The 26809-nt window shown below is 45.9% G+C and overlaps 1 protein-coding gene across 2 annotated transcripts in view; it reads left to right on the forward strand.

The window, feature by feature from the left end:
* LOC128686110 (uncharacterized) overlaps positions 1-26809 on the forward strand; it is a 321836-nt gene that overhangs the window by 187596 nt on the left and 107431 nt on the right. For both annotated transcript variants that reach the window (XM_070083299.1, XM_070083298.1), the window contains exon 3: positions 17555-17632. In XM_070083299.1, coding sequence (XP_069939400.1) covers positions 17555-17632 — 78 coding nt within the window. The remainder of the gene's footprint in view (positions 1-17554; positions 17633-26809) is intronic.

Here is a 26809-nt window from a genome sequence, read left to right on the forward strand (position 1 = left end):
TGGCAGAGTATGCACCCTCACCCACGACACTGGCAGAGTACACACTCTCACCCACGACACTGGCAGAGTACGCACCCTCACCCACGACACTGGCAGAGTACGCACCCTCACCCACGACACTGGCAGAGTACACACCCTCACCCACGACACTGGCAGAGTACGCACCCTCACCCACGACACTGGCAGAGTATGCACCCTCACCCACGACACTGGCAGAGTATGCACCCTCACCCACGACACTGGCAGAGTACGCACCCTCACCCACGACACTGGCAGAGTACGCACCCTCACCCACGACACTGGCAGAGTACACACCCTCACCCACGACACTGGCAGAGTACGCTCCCTCACCCACGACACTGGCAGAGTATGCACCCTCACCCACGACACTGGCAGAGTACACACCCTCACCCACGACACTGGCAGAGTACGCACCCTCACCCACGACACTGGCAGAGTACGCACCCTCACCCACGACACTGGCAGAGTACGCACCCTCACCCACGACACTGGCAGAGTACACGCCCTCACCCACGACACTGGCAGAGTACGCACCCTCACCCACGACACTGGCAGAGTACACACCCTCACCCACGACACTGGCAGAGTACACACCCTCACCCACGACACTGGCAGAGTACGCACCCTCACCCACGACACTGGCAGAGTACACACCCTCACCCACGACACTGGCAGAGTACGCACCCTCACCCACGACACTGGCAGAGTACACACCCTCACCCACGACACTGGCAGAGTACGCACTCTCACCCACGATACTGGCAGAGTACGCACCCTCACCCACGACACTGGCAGAGTACGCACCCTCACCCACGACACTGGCAGAGTACGCACCCTCACCCACGACACTGGCAGAGTACGCACCCTCACCCACGACACTGGCAGAGTACGCACCCTCACCCACGACACTGGCAGAGTACGCACCCTCACCCACGACACTGGCAGAGTACACACCCTCACCCACGACACTGGCAGAGTACGCACCCTCACCCACGACACTGGCAGAGTACACACCCTCACCCACGACACTGGCAGAGAACGCACCCTCACCCACGACACTGGCAGAGTACCCACCCTCACCCACGACACTGGCAGAGTACACACCCTCACCCACGACACTGGCAGAGCATGCACCCTCACCCACGACACTGGCAGAGTACACACCCTCACCCACGACACTGGCAGAGTACACACCCTCACCCACGACACTGGCAGAGTACGCACCCTCACCCACGACACTGGCAGAGTATGCACCCTCACCCACGACACTGGCAGAGTACACACTCTCACCCACGACACTGGCAGAGTATGCACCCTCACCCACGACACTGGCAGAGTACACACCCTCACCCACGACACTGGCAGAGTACGCACCCTCACCCACGACACTGGCAGAGTACGCACCCTCACCCACGACACTGGCAGAGTACGCACCCTCACCCACGACACTGGCAGAGTACACACCCTCACCCACGACACTTGCAGAGTACACACCCTCACCCACGACACTGGCAGAGTACGCACCCTCACCCACGACACTGGCAGAGTACGCACCCTCACCCACGACACTGGCAGAGTACGCACCCTCACCCACGACACTGGCAGAGTACACACCCTCACCCACGACACTGGCAGAGTACGCACCCTCACCCACGACACTGGCAGAGTACACACCCTCACCCACGACACTGGCAGAGTACGCACCCTCACCCACGACACTGGCAGAGTACGCACCGTCACCCACGACACTAGCAGAGTACGCACCCTCACCCACGACACTGGCAGAGTACGCACCCTCACCCACGACACTGGCAGAGTACGCACCCTCACCCACGACACTGGCAGAGTACGCACCCTCACCCACGACACTGGCAGAGTACGCACCCTCACCCACGACACTGGCAGAGTACGCACCCTCACCCACGACACTGGCAGAGTACGCACCCTCACCCACGACACTGGCAGAGTACACACCCTCACCCACGACACTGGCAGAGTACGCACCCTCACCCACGACACTGGCAGAGTACGCACCCTCACCCACGACACTGGCAGAGTACGCACCCTCACCCACGACACTGGCAGAGTACGCACCCTCACCCACGACACTGGCAGAGTACACACCCTCACCCACGACACTGGCAGAGTACACACCCTCACCCACGACACTGGCAGAGTACGCTCCCTCACCCACGACACTGGCAGAGTACGCACCCTCACCCACGACACTGGCAGAGTACACACCCTCACCCACGACACTGGCAGAGTACACACCCTCACCCACGACACTGGCAGAGCATGCACCCTCACCCACGACACTGGCAGAGCATGCACCCTCACCCACGACACTGGCAGAGTACACACCCTCACCCACGACACTGGCAGAGCATGCACCCTCACCCACGACACTGGCAGAGTACGCACCCTCACCCACGACACTGGCAGAGTACGCACCCTCACCCACGACACTGGCAGAGTACACACCCTCACCCACGACACTGGCAGAGTACACACCCTCACCCACGACACTGGCAGAGTACGCACCCTCACCCACGACACTGGCAGAGTACGCACCCTCACCCACGACACTGGCAGAGTACACACCCTCACCCACGACACTGGCAGAGTACACACCCTCACCCACGACACTGGCAGAGCAAGCACCCTCACCCACGACACTGGCAGAGTACGCACCCTCACCCACGACACTGGCAGAGTACACACCCTCACCCACGACACTGGCAGAGTACGCACCCTCACCCACGACACTGGCAGAGTACGCACCCTCACCCACGACACTGGCAGAGTACTCACCCTCACCCACGACACTGGCAGAGTACGCACCCTCACCCACGACACTGGCAGAGTACATACCCTCAACCACGACACTGGCAGAGTACGCACCCTCACCCACGACACTGGCAGAGTACACACCCTCACCCACGACACTGGCAGAGTACGCACCCTCACCCACGACACTGGCAGAGTACGCACCCTCACCCACCCGGGAGAAAACACTGTAGTGTGTACTCACCTAATTGAAGTTACAGGCTTAATAATAATATCTTTACTTACTACAAGTACAAGGTATACAGACCTAGCTGATATCAATGACATACTACTATATAGAAAGCTCCTTGTTATGCAGAGCTTTCTGGCAAATTAGGTCAGTTATATCCCACCAGTCGACTAACACCCAGGTACCCATTTTACTGATGGGTGAACGTAGGCAACCGGTGTAAGAAAACACGTCCAATGTTCCCGCCCCTTCGCCGGGAATCGAACCCGGACCCTGGACCCGGACCCGGTGGCCTGGAGGCTAAAGCTCCCGCTTCACACACGGAGGGCCCGGGTTCGATTCCCGGCGGGTGGGAACATTTCGACACGTTTCCTTACACCTGTTGTCCTGTTCACCTAGCAGCAAATAGGTACCTGGGTGTTAGTCGACTGGTGTGGGTCGCATCCTGGGGGACAAGATTAAGGACCCCAATGGAAATAAGTTAGACAGTCCTCGATGACGCACTGACTTTCTTGGGTTATCCTGGGTGGCTAACCCTCCGGGGTTAAAAATCCGAACGAAATCTTATCTTATCTTATCTTATCTTACCGTGTGAAGCGAGAGCTTTTGCCACCAGGCCACGGGGCACCGTAGTCATATTTCCTGTAGTGATTGTCTGTCAAAGGCACTTATCGATAGACACCTGGCCTGATACATATTTGTGTGTGTGTGTGTATGTTCGTGGAGAAGTGACTCACGTAAGGAGTGTTGAGAGGAGGGTTAAGTAACTACTACCAGGGTAGTGAGTCACCACAAGAGCACAGCTTAGACAGAAAACGGGAGTCTGATGTTGTCAGGGTAAACTCTCCCAGTGTGTCTGACACCCACTCAGCACCTCACTAAGTAATAATAATAGCAATCTTTATTGATACAAGTACATGAGACAACTTATACAGATCATAGCTGACATCAGTGACATAATATAGAAAGCCCCTTGTTATGCAGAGCATTTCCCGCAAATTAGGTCAGTTTTGTCCCCCAGAATGCGATCCACACTAGTCGACTAATACCCAGGTATGTGTTTTACTTCTAGGTGAATATGGACAGCAGGTGACTTATGGAAACATGTCCAGGAAGCAGGCAGGAAATAAGTAAGCCAGGAAGGAAGGCAGGAAATAAGTAAGCCAGGAAGGAAGGCAGGAAATAAGTAAGCCAGGATTTAATCCAAGGATAGCCCAGTAAAGTCACTGTGGCTTGTTCAATGCTAGGATAACCCAGCAAAGTCTAACACCGTGGCTTGTTTCCCTTGGATTATTAACCCAGGCAGTGTGGCTTATTACACGTTCTTAGATACCAAGAATTCCACCCACAGCAGTCGATGAACTGCTGCGTGAACACGGGCAGTAGATGAATATGGGCAGAAGGTGAACACGGGCAGCAGGTGAGCACGGGCAGCAGGTGAACACGGGCAGTAGATGAACACTGGCAGAAGGTGAACACGGGCAGCAGGTGAGCACGGGCAGCAGGTGAACACGGGCAGTAGATGAACACTGGCAGAAGGTGAACATGGGCAGCAGGTGAGCACGGGCAGCAGGTGAACACGGGCAGTAGGTGAACACGGGCAGTAGATGAACATGGGCAGTAGGTGAACACAGGCAGCAGGTGAACACGGGCAGTAGATGAACACGGGCAGTAGGTGAACACGGGCAGTAGGTGAACACGGGCAGTAGATGAACACGGGCAGTAGGTGAACACGGGCAGTAGGTGAACGTGGGCAGTAGATGAACACGTATAGTAAGTAGGCCTACTGTATGCCCATTTGAGTTCATATTTCGCTCCATGTTCATGCTCCACCTATAGGTCCCCTCAGTTCAGCCACACTTCGCCTACCTCGCTCTCACTCTGCGCTAATCCACCCTACAGTCAACAAGGTGCCATTCCTCTCTCCTTCGCTGGACATGGCTCTCCTGGGCCAGAGCAACTTAAACACACTGCTTGTGTACCCACGATCTTCGCAAATAAAGTAAGATGCCTCCGAAGCCTTATCATTCATTCCCGCTACCAAACACCCACGTAATATTCCCGAAAACACACGGGCAGTAGGTGAACACGGGCAGCAGGTGAACACGGTCAGTAGATGAACATGGGCAGTAGGCGAACACAGGCAGCAGGTGAACACGGTCAGTAGATGAACATGGGCAGCAAGTGAACACGGGCAGTAGGTGTAGCGAGATTTGTTCATTTGTCATCTCCCACTCGGGATTTGAACCCTGGTTCTTCTGGTTATGAACCGGGAGGTTCATTGATATTCTTGAGGGAGGTTCATTGATGTTCTTGAGGGAGGTTCATTGATGTTCTTGAGAGAGGTTCATTGATGTTCTTGAGGGAGGTTCATTGATGTTCTTGATGGAGGTTCATTGATGTTCTTGAGGGAGATTCATTGATGTTCTTGAGGGAGATTCATTGATGTTCTTGAGGGAGATTCATTGATGTTCTTGAGGAGGTTCATTGATGTTCTTGAGGGAGGTTCATTGATGTTCTTGAGAGAGGTTCATTGATGTTCTTGATGGAGGTTCATTGATGTTCTTGAGGAGGTTCATTGATGTTCTTGAGGGAGGTTCATTGATGTTCTTGAGGGAGATTCATTGATGTTCTTGAGGGAGGTTCATTGATGTTCTTGAGGGAGGTTCATTGATGTTCTTGAGAGAGGTTCATTGATGTTCTTGAGGGAGGTTCATTGATGTTCTTGAGAGAGGTTCATTGATGTTCTTGAGGGAGGTTCATTGATGTTCTTGATGGAGGTTCATTGATGTTCTTGATGGAGGTTCACTGATGTTCTTGATGGAGGTTCACTGATGTTCTTGAGGGAGGTTCATTGATATTCTTGAGGGAGGTTCATTGATGTTCTTGAGGGAGGGTCATTGATGTTCTTGAGGTAGGTTCATTGATGTTCTTGATGGAGGTTCATTGATGTTCTTGAGGGAGGTTCATTGATGTTCTTGAGGGAGGTTCATTGATGTTCTTGAGGGAGGTTCATTGATGTTCTTGAGGTAGGTTCATTGATGTTCTTGATGGAGGTTCATTGATGTTCTTGAGGGAGGTTCATTGATGTTCTTGAGGTAGGTTCATTGATGTTCTTGATGGAGGTTCATTGATGTTCTTGAGGGAGGTTCATTGATGTTCTTGAGGGAGGTTCACTGATGTTCTTGAGGGAGGTTCATTGATATTCTTGAGGGAGGTTCATTGATGTTCTTGAGGGAGGTTCATTGATGTTCTTGAGGTAGGTTCGTTGATGTTCTTGATGGAGGTTCATTGATGTTCTTGAGGGAGGTTCATTGATGTTCTTGAGGGAGGTTCATTGATGTTCTTGAGGTAGGTTCATTGATGTTCTTGATGGAGGTTCATTGATGTTCTTGAGGGAGGTTCATTGATGTTCTTGAGGGAGGTTCACTGATGTTCTTGAGGGAGGTTCACTGATGTTCTTGAGGGAGGTTCATTGATGTTCTTGAGGGAGGTTCATTGATGTTCTTGAGGGAGGTTCATTTATGTTCTTGATGGAGGTTCATTGATGTTCTTGAGGGAGGTTCATTGATATTCTTGAGGGAGGTTCATTGATATTCTTGAGGGAGGTTCATTGATGTTCTTGAGGGAGGTTCATTGATGTTCTTGAGGGAGGTTCATTGATGTTCTTGAGGGAGGTTCATTGATGTTCTTGAGGGAGGTTCATTGATGTTCTTGAGGGAGGTTCATTGATGTTCTTGAGGGAGGTTCATTGATGTTCTTGAGGGAGGTTCATTGATATTCTTGAGGGAGGTTCATTGATGTTCTTGAGGGAGGTTCATTGATGTTCTTGAGGGAGGTTCATTGATGTTCTTGAGGGAGGTTCATTGATGTTCTTGAGGGAGGTTCATTGATGTTCTTGATGGAGGTTCATTGATATTCTTGAGGGAGGTTCATTGATATTCTTGAGGGAGGTTCATTGATATTCTTGAGGGAGGTTCATTGATGTTCTTGAGGGAGGTTCATTGATATTCTTGAGGGAGGTTCATTGATATTCTTGAGGGAGGTTCATTGATGTTCTTGAGGGAGGTTCATTGATGTTCTTGAGGGAGGTTCATTGATGTTCTTGAGGGAGGTTCATTGATGTTCTTGATGGAGGTTCATTGATATTCTTGAGGGAGGTTCATTGATGTTCTTGAGGGAGGTTCATTGATATTCTTGAGGGAGGTTCATTGATGTTCTTGAGGGAGGTTCACTGATGTTACCATCACTGACAAAGTTGTTTTATGCAAAATAATGCTGAGTTGCGTCTTGCTTCTTACCAGCATGTCTACTGTCTACCATCTACCAGGATAACCATCTACCCAGTGGTGTAGACACAGTGTGTCTACATCGCTCGGTCTACCGTCTACCTCCGTCCCTGAGTGGGGAGAGGGACGACAGGAAGAGAAAAACGAAGAGAAAGGTTTGAGAGAAGGGAGATGAGGGGAAAAGGAGAGATGAAAGGAGAGAGAGTGCACTAGGGAGGAGAGTGGAGGTAAGATGGTCAGGCTGGGAATATACCGAGGTTGTGGAGCCAGACAGGAGGAAGTGGAGGAAGAGAAGAAGAGGGAGAATACAAGTACGTAGAGGAATAATGATGTTCTGGCTGAAAGAAACTTGTGTGAGATGAACAGAACATGAAGAACATAGGCATAAAAGAACATGAACATGAAAAACAGAGTAAAAATCAAATAAAGAAATAAATATAAATGAATATGGATGAATGTGAATGAATTTGGATGAATATGAGTGATGATGGTGGCCAGCAGTGAGGGATAACACGGGAGCTGGTGGATACTGTGCATAGAACATAAGAACATAAGAACATAAGAAAGGAGGAACACTGCAGGAGGCCTGTTGGTCCATACTAGGCAGGTCCTTTACAATTCATCCCACTAACAAACATTTGACCAACCCAATTTTCAATGCCAACCAAGAAATAAGCACTGATGTGAAAGTCCCACTCAAATCCAACCCCTCCCACTCATGTACTTATCCAACCTAAATTTGAAACTACCCAAAGTCCCAGCCTCAATAACCCAACTAGGTAGACTGTTCCACTCATCAACTACCCTATTTCCAAACCAATACTTTCCTATGTCCTTTCTAAATCTAAACTTATCTAATTTAAATCCATTACTGCGGGTTCTCTCTTGGAGAGACATCCTCAAGACCTTATTAATATCCCCTTTATTAATACCTATCTTCCACTTATACACTTCGATCAGGTCTCCCCTCATTCTTCGTCTAACAAGTGAATGTAACTTAAGAGTCTTCAATCTTTCTTCATAAGGAAGATTTCTAATGCTATGTATTAATTTAGTCATCCTACGCTGAATGTTTTCTAACGAATTTATGTCCATTCTGTAATATGGAGACCAGAACTGAGCTGCATAATCTAGGTGAGGCCTTACTAATGATGTATAAAGCTGCAGTATGACCTCTGGGTACCTTGTACCAGTGACTATCTTGAATCTGGATCAGCGGGCGTCGCTAAAGTAAGAGAGGGAGAGAGTTTAGAAGTTTAGTCAAGTGAGGGGTAACTTACAGAGCTCAGTAAATGCGGCAGTTACTGAGAGAAAGAAAGAAAGAGAGAGAGAGAGAGAGAGAGAGAGAGAGAGAGAGAGAGAGAGAGAGCTGGACCAGAGTACGATCACATTTTATCTGAGAGTCGAAGAGAGAGAGATAGAGATAGGAGCCTGAAGAGATGTAAAGCAGACAAGTGATCATCACCTTGAGAGTGGAATGGGAGGAGAGAGGCAGTTGTAAACAAGTGTAAGAGTGTTAGTAGTGATGTTCACCGCACAGCGGCGGCGGCTGTGAGTTTCTTGCAACAATACTTATGATGTGATCTGAGAATCGCTGGATCACATTCTTCTACAATGATGTGCAGCTTATCTGTAAGCTGTGTAGGAATCTAACTCCTGCACTTCCTCGTCCACATTATTCCACTTGCTAACCACATTTCGACTGAAGATTCACTTGCATCCACAATAGTGAAGATCAGTCAAAGGATGCAGAACACGTTTTTACCGGGCTGAAGTTTTTCCCTCTCTATAAATCTCTTCGTAAACAAACACATTTTACGACAAAATGTGAGTAATTTCTTACAAAATTAAGGTGACCTTTCATACATTTTGAAAATCCCTCCTGGTTACGCTAGAGCATTTCTGGCCGACCCAAGCTATATGCCTTAACCTTTTGACCTGGTCTAGCTAAAGCTAGATTATTTTTGCATGCCTAATATTGTTGGGAGGGTTCCATGGAGATATGATGGTTGGAGATAAACACACTTGTTGGGTTGTATTCACTTGTATTAGCAGAGTTGTGAGGGGAAAGCCCAGCCTAGCCTGTTGCAGCCTGTAGGTCTATCCTTCAAGATGGTATAAACCTTGGCAATAAATACCGACAAGTTGGTTTAGAAAGACGCGTAAGCAAACACTATGACATATTTATTAGAAAACGTTTCGGTCCTGGGACCGATACTTAAGCACCACCAACCCAACAACACAGGAGTCACATGATTTCATCGTCTACCCGTCCTCATCACAACATGACATTCCTCAGGTCACGTACGTCACTCACACCTCACTCTCCGCCTATATATATGATGTCTTTCTACCTGTGTATGTTAGCAGTGATCAAGGTCCCAGGACCGAAACGTTTTCTAATAAATATGTCATAGTATTTGCTTACGTGTCTTTCTAAACCAACAGGTCCATCCTTGAACTGAGAGAGGGACAGGGTGACTCCCGCCCACAAGCAGCGCTGTGTGACGTCACATGTTAGCCGCTAAGTCTAGCAAGGGGTCGTCTATATAATATATATGGATGGTACTAACTATGATACTCAGCTATGCTACACAACATATACAGGGGATCAGCAACTATGCTGACAATATAATTCAAAGTTGTATTGATTATCGTAGTTATAATAATCAATGGAGGGGAGGAACGTAGATGCGGCAGATACGTGAATAATGATAAATGCTGATCAGAATCAAATGTTTCATATTTCTGTGTCATCCACGTAAAGATACGTCAAAATGTACATCAAATTCAGTATTTTAGAACTTAATTTTGAATGGAATTTCCACTCATGTTTAGTGTTTCTTGTATGTAAGATTGTGTTGCAGTTAATATTGCTAGTGACTCTTCTGTGTTGTAGGTAAAGTAAGGGTCGATGTTTTCTATATTGAATGAGCTTAACTTTTCTGAATAGCGGGACTGTGTTACCTGGAACCTAACCGAGTCCGGAGCCACACTCTCAGTGGCACTAGCGACTCGCCACTTGAGAGGGTGGCACTAGCTACTCGCCACTTGAGAGGGTGGCACTAGCGACTCGCCACCTTGAGAGGGTGGCATTAGCGACTCGCCACTTGAGAGGGTGGCATTAGCGACTCGCCACCTTGAGAGGGTGGCATTAGCGACTCGCCACCTTGAGAGGGTGGCCCAGGTGCACTCATCATTGCGCTCCGTTGGTCGACCAGCCATAGTGTAAACACTGAAAAAAGTAGGGGTGTGCACCCCCCAGGATCAAGGGAACCCCTCCCCCCCGATAGTATCAGCAGCAGTGTGGGTCCTGGTGAGTTGGTCTTGGCCGCCAGCAGCGTCCTTCAGGTGCCGGAAGATCTGCCTGCTGGGGTTGTCAAGCATGGGTGAGGGTCGTTACTGACTTACTGCTGCTGCTGCTGCTACTACTACTGCTACTGCCGCCGCCACTGCTGCTATTGCTGCTGCTGTTGCTGTTGCTGATGTTTTTGCTACGGCTGCCGTTGCTGCTGCTGCCGCTGCTGCCGCCGCCGCCGCCGCCGCCGCCGCCGCCGCCGCCGCTGCTGCTGCTGCTGCTGCTGCTGCTGCTGCTGCTGCTGCTGCTGCTGCTGCTGCTGCTATTACTGCCGCTGCTGCTGTTGTTACAGCTATTATTCCTAGTATTGCTGTTAAAGAACAAGACGAGTCGCTACAAGATTGCGTCAACATGTCTACCACTACTGGTTGTGGTCTTCTCTACACCGGTGGACACTTCCCAACCATTTAACCTTCCAAGGGAAGAAAAATAAGTGTCTTGATACCAGTGAAGGGCTCTTGATCCGAGGAACTGCATATACCCTCCTTGTCCTCGGATCAAGCCTGATTAACTCCCATTCCACAGGAGCTGTATGATCCCTGCGGGTTTAATGCTTTCCCATATAATTTGTGGTACTCAGCAAGGCTTAACCTTGTTGTGGCACTCTTGTGGCAGTTTTGTGACACTCTTGTGGCACTCTTATGACACTGAAAGAGCTGAGACACAGCTGAGACACAGCTGAGACACAGCTCAGATACAGCTGAGACACAGCTGAGACACAGCTGAGACACAGTTCAGACACAGTTCAGACATAGTTCAGACACAGTTCAGGCACAGTTTAGACACAGCTGAGACACAGCTGAGACACAGCTGAGACACAGCTGAGACACAGCTGAGACACAGCTCAGACACAGCTCAGACACAGCTCAGACACAGCTCAGACACAGCTCAGACACAGTTCAGACACAGCTGAGACACAGCTGAGACACAGCTGAGACACAGTTCAGACACAGTTCAGACACAGTTCAGACACAGCTGAGACACAGCTGAGACACAGTTCAGACACAGTTCAGACACAGTTCAGACACAGCTGAGACACAGCTGAGACACAGTTCAGACACAGCTCAGACACAGTTCAGACACAGCTCAGACACAGTTCAGACACAGCTGAGACACAGCTGAGACACAGCTGAGACACAGCTGAGAAACAGCTGAGACACAGTTCAGACACAGTTCAGACACAGCTCAGACAGTTCAGACACAGTTCAGACACAGCTGAGACACAGCTGAGACACAGTTCAGACACAGTTCAGACACAGTTCAGACACAGCTCAGACACAGCTCAGACAGTTCAGACACAGTTCAGACACAGCTGAGACACAGCTGAGACACAGTTCAGACACAGCTCAGACACAGTTCAGACACAGCTCAGACACAGTTCAGACACAGCTGAGACACAGCTGAGACACAGCTGAGACACAGCTGAGAAACAGCTGAGACACAGCTGAGACACAGCTCAGACACAGCTCAGACAGTTCAGACACAGTTCAGACACAGCTCAGACACAGCTGAGACACAGCTGAGACACAGCTGAGAAACAGCTGAGACACAGTTCAGACACAGTTCAGACACAGCTCAGACAGTTCAGACACAGTTCAGACACAGCTGAGACACAGCTGAGACACAGTTCAGACACAGCTCAGACACAGTTCAGACACAGCTCAGACACAGTTCAGACACAGCTGAGACACAGCTGAGACACAGCTGAGACACAGCTCAGACACAGCTCAGACACAGCTCAGACAGTTCAGACACAGTTCAGACACAGCTGAGACACAGCTGAGACACAGTTCAGACACAGCTCAGACACAGCTCAGACACAGTTCAGACACAGCTGAGACACAGCTGAGACACAGTTCAGACACAGCTGAGACACAGTTCAGACACAGCTGAGACACAGCTGAGACACAGCTCAGACACAGCTCAGACACAGTTCAGACACAGCTGAGACACAGCTGAGACACAACTGAGACACAGCTGAGACACAACTGAGACACAGCTGAGACACAGCTGAGACACAGTTCAGACACAGTTCAGACACAGTTCAGACACAGCTCAGACACAGCTCAGACACAGCTCAGACACAGTTCAGACACAGCTCAGACACAGCTCAGACACAGCTGAGACACAGCTGAGACACAGCTCAGACAGCTCAGACACAGCTCAGACAGTTCAGACACAGCTCAGACACAGTTCAGACACAGCTCAGACACAGCTCAGATACAGCTGAGACACAGCTCAGACACAGTTCAGACACAGCTGAGACAGCTGAGACACAGTTCAGACACAGCTGAGACACAGCTGAGACACAGCTCAGACACAGCTCAGACACAGTTCAGACACAGCTGAGACACAGCTGAGACACAACTGAGACACAGCTGAGACACAACTGAGACACAGCTGAGACACAGCTGAGACACAGTTCAGACACAGTTCAGACACAGTTCAGACACAGCTCAGACACAGCTCAGACACAGCTCAGACACAGTTCAGACACAGCTCAGACACAGCTCAGACACAGCTCAGACACAGCTGAGACACAGCTGAGACACAGCTCAGACAGCTCAGACACAGCTCAGACAGTTCAGACACAGCTCAGACACAGTTCAGACACAGCTCAGACACAGCTCAGATACAGCTGAGACACAGCTCAGACACAGTTCAGACACAGCTGAGACAGCTGAGACACAGCTCAGACACAGCTGAGACACAGCTGAGACACAGCTCAGACACAGTTCAGACACAGCTGAGACACAGCTGAGACACAGCTGAGACACAGTTCAGACCCAGTTCAGACACAGTTCAGACACAGCTCAGACACAGCTCAGACACAGCTCAGACACAGCTCAGACACAGCTCAGATACAACTGAGACACAGCTGAGACACAGTTCAGACACAGTTCAGACACAGCTCAGACACAGTTCAGACACAGCTCAGACACAGCTCAGATACAGCTGAGACACACCTGAGACACAGTTCAGACACAGCTCAGACACAGCTCAGATACAACTGAGACACAGCTGAGACACAGTTCAGACACAGTTCAGACACAACTGAGACACAGCTGAGACACAGTTCAGACACAGTTCAGACACAACTGAGACACAGCTGAGACACAGCTCAGACACAGTTCAGACACAGCTCAGACACAGTTCAGACACAGCTCAGACACAGTGACGTAAAGTTACTCTTAAAGTTCCAGGTTATGATCGAGTGAAGGTAGATAAAGACTTAATGGAGGCAGGCACCACACGCAGCATCAAGAGCAGGTATGAGCCGTTAGTCCTGAGGACTAGTCAACAGTAAAGTGGGTCGATATACGAGGCCATGCCTGGAACTGTGAACTGACCCCTGGAAACCTAACTGGGTCACCACACACACACACACACACACACACCACGCGCGCGTATATATATTTCGCGACATTTAAATGCTGGGTCCATGTCAACAAGGAGAGGGAGAAATGGAGGGAGGGAGAGAGGGACGAAGTAGAAGAGAGGGAGAGAGTGGAAAGGAGGGAGAAAGGGAGATAAATTAATTAAAAATATGCATAACGCCTCAATAAAAGTTACACTGTGTGTGTGTGTGTGTGTGTGTAGGAAACTGAACACACAGAGTCCTCACTGGAGATCGCTGGAAATCTACGACTGACATGATCTTCGCTAAGGACCCAGTGCCATGCTATATTGTAGCCAATTAGGAGATTATTTCTTCTTGTGAATCTAGTTGTGTGAACGGCGGTGGTTAGTGGTTATTGGGGTGGTGGTGGTTATTGGGGTGGTGGTGGTTATTGGGGTGGTGGTGGTTATTGGGGTGGTGGTGGTTATTAGAGTGGTGGTGGTTAGTGGGGTGGTGGTAGTGGTGGTTAGTGTTGTCTTGTGGTTGTCAGCAGCCACACAAGTGCCAGTCTTCTTGGTACAGTCACTGCTGAGTGAACCTTCAACTCAGCTGTCAGTGAATCTGCTGCTGCTTTCCATCCGTTCTGTGAAAATGGTTGAATGTGCTGACCATGATTCACCACCATACTAATGTTGTCCACCATGATTCACCACCATACTAATGTTGTCCACCATGATTCACCACCATACTAATGTTGTCCACCATGATTCACCACCATACTAATGTTGTCCACCATGATTCACCACCATACTAATGTTGTCCACCATGATTCATCACCATACTAATGTTGTCCACCATGATTCACCACCATACTAATGTTGTCCACCATGATTCACCACCATACTAATGTTGTCCACCATGATTCACCACCATACTAATGTTGTCCACCATGATTCACCACCATACTAATGTTGTCCACCATGATTCATCACCATACTAATGTTGTCCACCCTGATTCATCACCATACTAATGTTGTCCACCATGAATCATCACCATACTAATGTTGTCCACCATGATTCATCACCATACTAATGTTGTCCACCATGAATCACCGCCATACTAATGTTGTCCACCATGATTCACCACCATACTAATGTTGTCCACCATGATTCACTACCATACTAATGTTGTCCACCATGATTCACTACCATACTAATGTTGTCCACCATGATTCACTACCATACTAATGTTGTCCACCATGATTCACTACCATACTAATGTTGTCCACCATGATTCACTACCATACTTATGTTGTCCACCATGAATCATCACCATACTAATGTTGTCCACCATGATTCACTACCATACTAATGTTGTCCACCATGATTCACTACCATACTAATGTTGTCCACCATGAATCATCACCATACTAATGTTGTCCACCATGATTCACTACCATACTAATGTTGTCCACCATGATTCACCACCATAGTAATGTTGTCCACCATGATTCACTACCATACTAATGTTGTCCACCATGATTCACTACCATACTAATGTTGTCCACCATGATTCGCTACCATACTAATGTTGTCCACCATGATTCACTACCATACTAATGTTGTCCACCATTATTCACTACCATACTAATGTTGTCCACCATGATTCACTACCATATTAATGTTGTCCACCATAATTCACAACCATACTAATGTTGTCCACCATGATTCACAACCATACTAATGCTGTCCACCATGATTCACAACCATACTAATGTTGTCCACCATGATTCACCACCATAGTAATGTTGTCCACCATGATTTACTACCATACTAATGTTGTCCACCATGATTCACCACCATACTAATGTTGTCCACCATGATTCACCACCATACTAATGTTGTCCACCATGATTCACCACCATACTAATGTTGTCCACCATGATTCATCACCATACTAATGTTGTCCACCATGATTCATCACAATACTAATGTTGTCCACCATGATTCACCACCATACTAATGTTGTCCACCATGATTCACCACCATACTAATGTTGTCCACCATGATTCACCACCATACTAATGTTGTCCACCATGATTCATCACCATACTAATGTTGTCCACCATGAATCATCACCATACTAATGTTGTCCACCATGAATCACCGCCATACTAATGTTGTCCACCATGATTCACCACCATACTAATGTTGTCCACCATGATTCACTACCATACTAATGTTGTCCACCATGATTCACTACCATACTAATGTTGTCCACCATGATTCACTACCATACTAATGTTGTCCACCATGATTCACTACCATACTAATGTTGTCCACCATGATTCACTACCATACTTATGTTGTCCACCATGAATCATCACCATACTAATGTTGTCCACCATGATTCACTACCATACTAATGTTGTCCACCATGATTCACTACCATACTAATGTTGTCCACCATGATTCACTACCATACTAATGTTGTCCACCATGAATCATCACCATACTAATGTTGTCCACCATGATTCACTACCATACTAATGTTGTCCACCATGATTCACTACCATACTAATGTTGTCCACCATGAATCATCACCATACTAATGTTGTCCACCATGATTCACTACCATACTAATGTTGTCCACCATGATTCACTACCATACTAATGTTGTCCACCATGATTCACTACCATACTAATGTTGTCCACCATGATTCACTACCATACTAATGTTGTCCACCATGATTCGCTACCATACTAATGTTGTCCACCATGATTCACTACCATACTAATGTTGTCCACCATTATTCACTACCATACTAATGTTGTCCACCATGATTCACTACCATATTAATGTTGTCCACCATAATTCACAACCATACTAATGTTGTCCACCATGATTCACTACCATACTAATGTTGTCCACCATGATTCACAACCATACTAATGCTGTCCACCATGATTCACAACCATACTAATGTTGTCCACCATGATTCACCACCATAGTAATGTTGTCCACCATGATTTACTACCATACTAATGTTGTCCACCATGATTCACTACCATATTAATGTTGTCCACCATGATTCACCACCATACTAATGCTGTCCACCATGATTCACTGTCATATTAATGCTGTCCACCATGATTCACTGTCATATTAATGCTGTCCACCATGATTTACTACCATACTAATGCTGTCCACCCTGAGTCACCACCATACTAATCATGTCCACCATGATTCACCATCATACAGATCCTGTCTACCATGATTGACCACCATACTAATCCTGTCTGCTATGGCTGACCACCATACTGAGGTTAGGTAAGGTTTGTCAGGAAACTGGACAAGTGTTTCCTGACATTGAGGGCCCGCAGCTGAAGCTTTTGGTCATCTGACCGAGACCTTCCGCTGGCTTACCTGTCCCACCCCTTTAAAAATTATGGTTATAATTATTAAGGTACATATGATTGTAACTGTTTGTATATACATATAATGAGGTATTTTTCTCCCCGGACAGGACACACGGGCTCACGTGGTGGGAGAACTACACGACACTGAGAGGAACTACGTCGACAACCTCAACTTCCTCCTCACGGTCAGTAGCAAAATAAAATGGTATTCAATCTCTTTTTATGCAGTATTCGATTCCCTTGCATGGTATTCAACCCTTTTAGATCAGCTAGACTGTGATAGTCTGTTAGTGGCCTGCAGGCCAATAGCAACAAGCGTCCAGTTGATCAGATAATAGTTTGTGCTTCAGTGTTGACCTCTGTGGTCAGGGCAGGAGAGATATCAGAGCTGGAACACAGATTCAAAGATCACTTACTGTCCACATAGAGCTAATAATGCATTTAAATTACCGGAAATGCCTTAGATTCTTAGATTCTCTAGATCGGAGGAGAGAGAGACACACATGACAATGCATACGTGGAGAGTGCTTGAGGGGTCTTGTCTCTAATGCGCCCACTGCCATAACAACATGCTGCAGTGAGAGATATGAGAGGAAGTGCAAAATAAACCCAGAGACAATTAGGGGCACCGTGGGCACAATAAGAGAACGTTGTGTCAACATCCGTAGTCCCAGACTGTTTTCAACATCTTACCAGAAGATATCAGAAACACTGCTGGGACAAGTGTACAAGTCTTCAAGAAGAAGCTGGACAAGTACCTCAGCTAAAGGTCAGATTATCCAGGCTGTTATAAATGTGTAGGCCAGCAGGGTGCCAGCAGCAACAGCTTGGTTGACCAGACAAGCATCAGACAAGCTTGGCCCAGGGCCGGGATGCTGAAGTAGAGAAAACTCCTAAGATTCATTAAAGGTATTTCTAAGATATATAACCACATACCCTCCAGCACATGTAACACTTGCAACTTTTACCACACCCAACACACCTGCAACACTTACATTTACACCTCACATCACCACACATCTCAGGGAGCCTTGTGTTCGACGTGACGGAGTCATGTCTGTTACGACTGACTGAGTCTTGACTTGTCCTCTTGAGACGGACCAGGTCATCCAGGATGTTGCCAGAGATTCACCAGGTCGCCACGAGGAGGTGCCAGAGATGTACCAGGTCGTCAAGGATGGCACCAGTGATACACCCGGTCGTCAAGGATAGTGCCAGAGATACACTAGATCGTCAGATCGTCAAGGATGGTACCTTTGATATACCTTTACCTTTGATGAGTTTCGAGTCTTACTACTCCCAGAATATTAATAATAATAATAATAATAATAATAATAATAATAATAATAATAATAATAATAATAATGATAAAATTAGTGTTAAGCGCTAAACCCATGTGAGTCACTCATCACAAGAGGTGGTGGAGGTTTGATCCTCCGTCTGCTGAGCGCGAGACATATAAAACACCTTATAGCAGTATATATAACATATATTCTGAGATGTACCAGCTGCAAGAAGAGGGAGTTGAAAAGGAGAAAATGAAGAAGTATGGAGAACAGGAGTAATAATGATCTTTATTTAACATGATACAATATTTGTACAGAGATGGTGACATTTTGGTGTGCAATTAGAACACCCATTGCTATGCAGAACATTTCAGACATTTCAGGCAAGCTGAAGCCTGCCTAAGACTAAAATGGCAATAGCTAATTGATTTCTTATATATACGGTCTCCTGGGGTTCATAAACAATAAATTTTGGAATTACATGGAACACAAGAGAACTCCTTAGCATATTAACATATTTTAACCCACATTTATCATATTTAACTGTTATAGTGATTATATAATGATTACAACACTTGTGGTAATGAGAGAAACAATATGCAGTGTCTTACATGTTTACGGTTCAGAGAATTGTTTACCATATTCACACTTTTTAACTTATTTATCATATTTAGCTGTTGTTAGGATATATTAGGGTAAGTTTTTTTTACGATAATTTTAAAGATGCTGGCAGATACTGAGGCTCTGGAGATTTCTGGCAGGGAGTTCCAGATTTCTGGCAGGGAGTTCCAGATTTCTGGCAGAGAGTTCCAGATTTCTGGCAGGGAGTTCCAGATTTCTGGCAGGGAGTTCCAGATTTCTGGCAGGGAGTTACAGATTTCTGGGAGGGAGTTCCAGATTTCTGGCAGGGAGTTCCAGATTTCTGGCAGGGAGTTCCAGATTTCTGGCAGGGAGTTCCAGATTTCTGGCAGGGAGTTCCAGATTTCTGGCAGGGAGTTCCAGATTTCTGACAGGGAGTTCCAGATTTCTGGCAGGGAGTTCCAGATTTCTGACAGGGAGTTCCAGATTTCTGGCAGGGAGTTCCAGATTTCTGACAGGGAGTTCCAGATTTCTGGCAGGGAGTTCCAGATTTCTGGCAGGGAGTTCCAGATTTCTGGCAGGGAGTTCCAGATTTCTGGCAGGGAGTTCCAGATTTCTGGCAGGGAGTTCCAGATTTCTGGCAGGGAGTTACAGATTTCTGGGAGGGAGTTCCAGATTTCTGGCAGGGAGTTCCAGATTTCTGGCAGGGAGTTCCAGATTTCTGGCAGGGAGTTCCAGATTTCTGGCAGGGAGTTCCAGATTTCTGGCAGGGAGTTCCAGATTTCTGACAGGGAGTTCCAGATTTCTGGCAGGGAGTTCCAGATTTCTGACAGGGAGTTCCAGATTTCTGGCAGGGAGTTCCAGATTTCTGACAGGGAGTTCCAGATTTCTGGCAGGGAGTTCCAGATTTCTGACAGGGAATTCCAGATTTCTGGCAGGGAGTTCCAGATTTCTGGCAGGGAGTTCCAGATTTCTGGCAGGGAGTTCCAGATTTCTAGCAGGGAGTTCCAGATTTCTGGCAGGGAGTTTCAGATTTCTGGCAGGGAGTTCCAGATTTCTAGCAGGGAGTTCCAGATTTCTGGCAGGGAGTTCCAGATTTCTGGCAGGGAGTTCCAGATTTCTGGCAGGGAGTTCCAGATTTCTGGCAGGGAGTTCCAGATTTCTGGCAGGGAGTTCCAGATTTCTGTCAGGGAGTTCCAGATTTCTGGCAGGGAGTTCCAGATTTCTAGCAGGGAGTTCCAGATTTCTGGCAGGGAGTTCCAGATTTCTGGCAGGGAGTTCCAGATTTCTGGCAGGGAGTTCCAGATTTTGGCAGGGAGTTCCAGATTTCTGGCAGGGAGTTCCAGATATCTGGCAGGGAGTTCCAGATTTCTGGCAGGAAGTTCCAGATTTCTAGCAGGGAGTTCCAGATTTCTGGAAGGGAGTTCCAGATTTCTGGAAGGGAGTTCCAGATTTCTGGCAGGGAGTTCCAGATTTCTGGCAGGGAGTTCCAGATTTCTAGCAGGGAGTTCCAGATTTCTGGCAGGGAGTTCCAGATTTCTGGCAGGGAGTTCCAGATTTCTGGCAGGGAGTTCCAGATTTTGGCAGGGAGTTCCAGATTTCTGGCAGGGAGTTCCAGATTTCTGGCAGGGAGTTCCAGATTTCTGGCAGGAAGTTCCAGATTTCTAGCAGGGAGTTCCAGATTTCTGGAAGGGAGTTCCAGATTTCTGGAAGGGAGTTCCAGATTTCTGGCAGGGAGTTCCAGATTTCTGGCAGGGAGTTCCAGATTTCTGGCAGGGAGTTCCAGATTTCTAGCAGGGAGTTCCAGATTTCTGGAAGGGAGTTCCAGATTTCTGGAAGGGAGTTCCAGATTTCTGGCAGGGAGTTCCAGATTTCTGGAAGGGAGTTCCAGATTTCTGGCAGGGAGTTCCAGATTTCTGGCAGGGAGTTCCAGATTTCTGGCAGGGAGTTCCAGATTTCTGGCAGGGAGTTCCAGATTTCTGGAAGGGAGTTCCAGATTTCTGGCAGGGAGTTCCAGATTTCTGGCAGGGAGTTCCAGATTTCTGGCAGGGAGTTCCAGATTTTGGGTCCTTTTAAAAATGCGACATGGGGACTGTTATAGTATTATGTCCGTGGGTTCTGTTGCAAACATCAGGTGCTTCAGGTCAGGATTAATAATAGAATTTATTGTTCTATATACATAGAACGCACAGTAGAAAGACTAAATATTTTGTATAGTAAGTGTATAGTAAGTGTATAGTAAGTGTATAGTAAGTGTATAGTAAGTGTATAGTAAGTGTATAGTAAGTGTATAGTAAGTGGGTAAAGTTTTGTGAAGAGTTGGGGAGGATATTGCCTGGCAGTAGCTGTGTGATCATTAGTAGCTGTGTGATCATTAGTGGCTGTGTGATCATTAGTAGCTTTGTGATCATTAGTAGCTGTGTGATCATTAGTAGCTGTGTGATCATTAGTAGCTGTGTGATCATTAGTAGCTTTGTGATCATTAGTAGCTGTGTGATCATTAGTAGCTGTGTGATCATTAGTAGCTGTGTGATCATTAGTAGCTGTGTGATCATTAGTAGCTGTGTGATCATTAGTAGCTTTGTGATCATTAGTAGCTGTGTGATCATTAGTAGCTGTGTGATCATTAGTAGCTGTGTGATCATTAGTAGCTGTGTGATCATTAGTAGCTGTGTGATCATTAGTAGCTTTGTGATCATTAGTAGCTGTGTGATCATTCGTAGCTGTGTGATCATTAGTAGCTGTGTGATCATTCGTAGCTGTGTGATCATTAGTAGCTGTGTGATCATTAGTAGCTGTGTGATCATTAGTAGCTGTGTGATCATTAGTAGTTGTGTGATCATTAGTGGCTGTGTGATCATTAGTAGCTGTGTGATCATTAGTAGCTTTGTGATCATTAGTAGCTGTGTGATCATTCGTAGCTGTGTGATCATTAGTAGCTGTGTGATCATTCGTAGCTGTGTGATCATTAGTAGCTGTGTGATCATTAGTAGCTGTGTGATCATTAGTAGCTGTGTGATCATTAGTAGTTGTGTGATCATTAGTGGCTGTGTGATCATTAGTAGCTGTGTGATCATTAGTAGCTGTGTGATCATTAGTAGCTTTGTGATCATTCGTAGCTGTGTGATCATTAGTAGCTGTGTGATCATTCGTAGCTGTGTGATCATTCGTAGCTGTGTGATCATTAGTAGCTGTGTGATCATTCGTAGCTGTGTGATCATTAGTAGCTGTGTGATCATTCGTAGCTGTGTGATCATTAGTAGCTTTGTGATCATTAGTAGCTGTGTGATCATTAGTAGCTGTGTGATCATTAGTAGCTTTGTGATCATTAGTAGCTGTGTGATCATTAGTAGCTGTGTGATCATTCGTAGCTGTGTGATCATTAGTAGCTGTGTGATCATTAGTAGCTGTGTGATCATTAGTAGCTGTGTGATCATTAGTAGCTGTGTGATCATTAGTAGCTGTGTGATCATTAGTAGCTTTGTGATCATTAGTAGCTGTGTGATCATTAGTAGCTGTGTGATCATTCGTAGCTGTGTGATCATTAGTAGCTGTGTGATCATTAGTAGCTGTGTGATCATTAGTAGCTGTGTGATCATTAGTAGCTGTGTGATCATTAGTAGCTGTGTGATCATTAGTAGCTTTGTGATCATTAGTAGCTGTGTGATCATTAGTAGCTGTGTGATCATTCGTAGCTGTGTGATCATTAGTAGCTGTGTGATCATTAGTAGCTGTGTGATCATTAGTAGCTGTGTGATCATTAGTAGCTGTGTGATCATTAGTAGCTTTGTGATCATTAGTAGCTGTGTGATCATTAGTAGCTGTGTGATCATTAGTAGCTGTGTGATCATTAGTAGTTGTGTGATCATTAGTAGCTGTGTGATCATTAGTGGCTGTGTGATCATTAGTAGTTGTGTGATCATTAGTAGCTGTGTGATCATTAGTAGCTTTGTGATCATTAGTAGCTGTGTGATCATTAGTAGCTGTGTGATCATTAGTGGCTGTGTGATCATTAGTAGCTTTGTGATCATTAGTAGCTGTGTGATCATTAGTAGCTTTGTGATCATTAGTAGCTGTGTGATCATTAGTAGCTGTGTGATCATTAGTAGCTGTGTGATCATTAGTAGCTTTGTGATCATTAGTAGCTGTGTGATCATTCGTAGCTGTGTGATCATTAGTAGCTGTGTGATCATTCGTAGCTGTGTGATCATTAGTAGCTGTGTGATCATTAGTAGCTGTGTGATCATTAGTAGCTGTGTGATCATTAGTAGTTGTGTGATCATTAGTGGCTGTGTGATCATTAGTAGCTGTGTGATCATTAGTAGCTTTGTGATCATTAGTAGCTGTGTGATCATTCGTAGCTGTGTGATCATTAGTAGCTGTGTGATCATTCGTAGCTGTGTGATCATTAGTAGCTGTGTGATCATTAGTAGCTGTGTGATCATTAGTAGCTGTGTGATCATTAGTAGTTGTGTGATCATTAGTGGCTGTGTGATCATTAGTAGCTGTGTGATCATTAGTAGCTGTGTGATCATTAGTAGCTTTGTGATCATTCGTAGCTGTGTGATCATTAGTAGCTGTGTGATCATTCGTAGCTGTGTGATCATTCGTAGCTGTGTGATCATTAGTAGCTGTGTGATCATTCGTAGCTGTGTGATCATTAGTAGCTGTGTGATCATTCGTAGCTGTGTGATCATTAGTAGCTTTGTGATCATTAGTAGCTGTGTGATCATTAGTAGCTGTGTGATCATTAGTAGCTTTGTGATCATTAGTAGCTGTGTGATCATTAGTAGCTGTGTGATCATTCGTAGCTGTGTGATCATTAGTAGCTGTGTGATCATTAGTAGCTGTGTGATCATTAGTAGCTGTGTGATCATTAGTAGCTGTGTGATCATTAGTAGCTGTGTGATCATTAGTAGCTTTGTGATCATTAGTAGCTGTGTGATCATTAGTAGCTGTGTGATCATTCGTAGCTGTGTGATCATTAGTAGCTGTGTGATCATTAGTAGCTGTGTGATCATTAGTAGCTGTGTGATCATTAGTAGCTGTGTGATCATTAGTAGCTGTGTGATCATTAGTAGCTTTGTGATCATTAGTAGCTGTGTGATCATTAGTAGCTGTGTGATCATTCGTAGCTGTGTGATCATTAGTAGCTGTGTGATCATTAGTAGCTGTGTGATCATTAGTAGCTGTGTGATCATTAGTAGCTGTGTGATCATTAGTAGCTTTGTGATCATTAGTAGCTGTGTGATCATTAGTAGCTGTGTGATCATTAGTAGCTGTGTGATCATTAGTAGTTGTGTGATCATTAGTAGCTGTGTGATCATTAGTGGCTGTGTGATCATTAGTAGTTGTGTGATCATTAGTAGCTGTGTGATCATTAGTAGCTTTGTGATCATTAGTAGCTGTGTGATCATTAGTAGCTGTGTGATCATTAGTGGCTGTGTGATCATTAGTAGCTTTGTGATCATTAGTAGCTGTGTGATCATTAGTAGCTGTGTGATCATTAGTAGCTGTGTGATCATTAGTAGTTGTGTGATCATTAGTGGCTGTGTGATCATTAGTAGCTTTGTGATCATTAGTAGCTGTGTGATCATTAGTAGCTGTGTGATCATTAGTAGCTGTGTGATCATTAGTAGCTGTGTGATCATTAGTAGCTGTGTGATCATTAGTAGTTGTGTGATCATTAGTGGCTGTGTGATCATTAGTAGCTTTGTGATCATTAGTAGCTGTGTGATCATTAGTAGCTGTGTGATCATTAGTAGCTTTGTGATCATTAGTAGCTGTGTGATCATTAGTAGCTGTGTGATCATTAGTAGCTGTGTGATCATTAGTAGTTGTGTGATCATTAGTAGCTGTGTGATCATTAGTGGCTGTGTGATCATTAGTAGTTGTGTGATCATTAGTAGCTGTGTGATCATTAGTAGCTTTGTGATCATTAGTAGCTGTGTGATCATTAGTAGCTGTGTGATCATTAGTGGCTGTGTGATCATTAGTAGCTTTGTGATCATTAGTAGCTGTGTGATCATTAGTAGCTGTGTGATCATTAGTGGCTGTGTGATCATTAGTAGTTGTGTGATCATTAGTAGCTGTGTGATCATTAGTAGTTGTGTGATCATTAGTGGCTGTGTGATCATTAGTAGCTTTGTGATCATTAGTAGCTGTGTGATCATTAGTAGCTGTGTGATCATTAGTAGCTGTGTGATCATTAGTGGCTGTGTGATCATTAGTAGCTTTGTGATCATTAGTAGCTGTGTGATCATTAGTAGCTGTGTGATCATTAGTGGCTGTGTGATCATTAGTAGTTGTGTGATCATTAGTAGCTGTGTGATCATTAGAAGCTGTGTGATCATTAGTAGCTGTGTGATCATTGTGTGATCATTCGTAGTTGTGTGATCATTAGTAGCTGTGTGATCATTAGTAGCTGTGTGATCATTAGTAGCTGTGTGATCATTAGAAGCTGTGTGATCATTAGTAGCTGTGTGATCATTAGTAGCTGTGTGATCATTAGTAGCTGTGTGATCATTAGTAGCTGTGTGATCATTAGTAGCTGTGTGATCATTAGTAGCTGTGTGATCATTAGTAGCTGTGTGATCATTAGTAGCTGTGTGATCATTAGTAGCTGTGTGATCATTAGTAGCTGTGTGATCATTAGTAGCTGTGTGATCATTAGTAGCTGTGTGATCATTAGTAGCTGTGTGATCATTAGTAGCTGTGTGATCATTAGTAGCTGTGTGATCATTAGTAGCTGTGTGATCATTAGTAGCTGTGTGATCATTAGTAGCTGTGTGATCATTAGTAGCTGTGTGATCATTAGTAGCTGTGTGATCATTAGTAGCTGTGTGATCATTAGTAGCTGTGTGATCATTAGTAGCTGTGTGATCATTGTGTGATCATTCGTAGTTGTGTGATCATTAGTGGCTGTGTGATCATTGTGTGATCATTCGTAGTTGTGTGATCATTAGTAGCTGTGTGATCATTCGTAGTTGTGTGATCATTAGTGGCTGTGTGATCATTGTGTGATCATTCGTAGTTGTGTGATCATTAGTAGCTGTGTGATCATTAGTAGCTGTGTGATCATTAGTAGCTGTGTGATCATTAGTAGCTGTGTGATCATTAGTAGCTGTGTGATCATTAGTAGCTGTGTGATCATTAGTAGCTGTGTGATCATTAGTAGCTGTGTGATCATTAGTAGCTGTGTGATCATTAGTAGCTGTGTGATCATTGTGTGATCATTCGTAGTTGTGTGATCATTAGTGGCTGTGTGATCATTGTGTGATCATTCGTAGTTGTGTGATCATTAGTAGCTGTGTGATCATTAGTAGCTGTGTGATCATTAGTAGCTGTGTGATCATTGTGTGATCATTCGTAGTTGTGTGATCATTAGTAGCTGTGTGATCATTAGTAGCTGTGTGATCATTAGTAGCTGTGTGATCATTAGTAGCTGTGTGATCATTGTGTGATCATTCGTAGTTGTGTGATCATTAGTAGCTGTGT

The sequence above is a fragment of the Cherax quadricarinatus genome, chromosome 9 (assembly GCF_038502225.1).
Source record: "Cherax quadricarinatus isolate ZL_2023a chromosome 9, ASM3850222v1, whole genome shotgun sequence".
NCBI lineage: Eukaryota > Metazoa > Arthropoda > Malacostraca > Decapoda > Parastacidae > Cherax > Cherax quadricarinatus.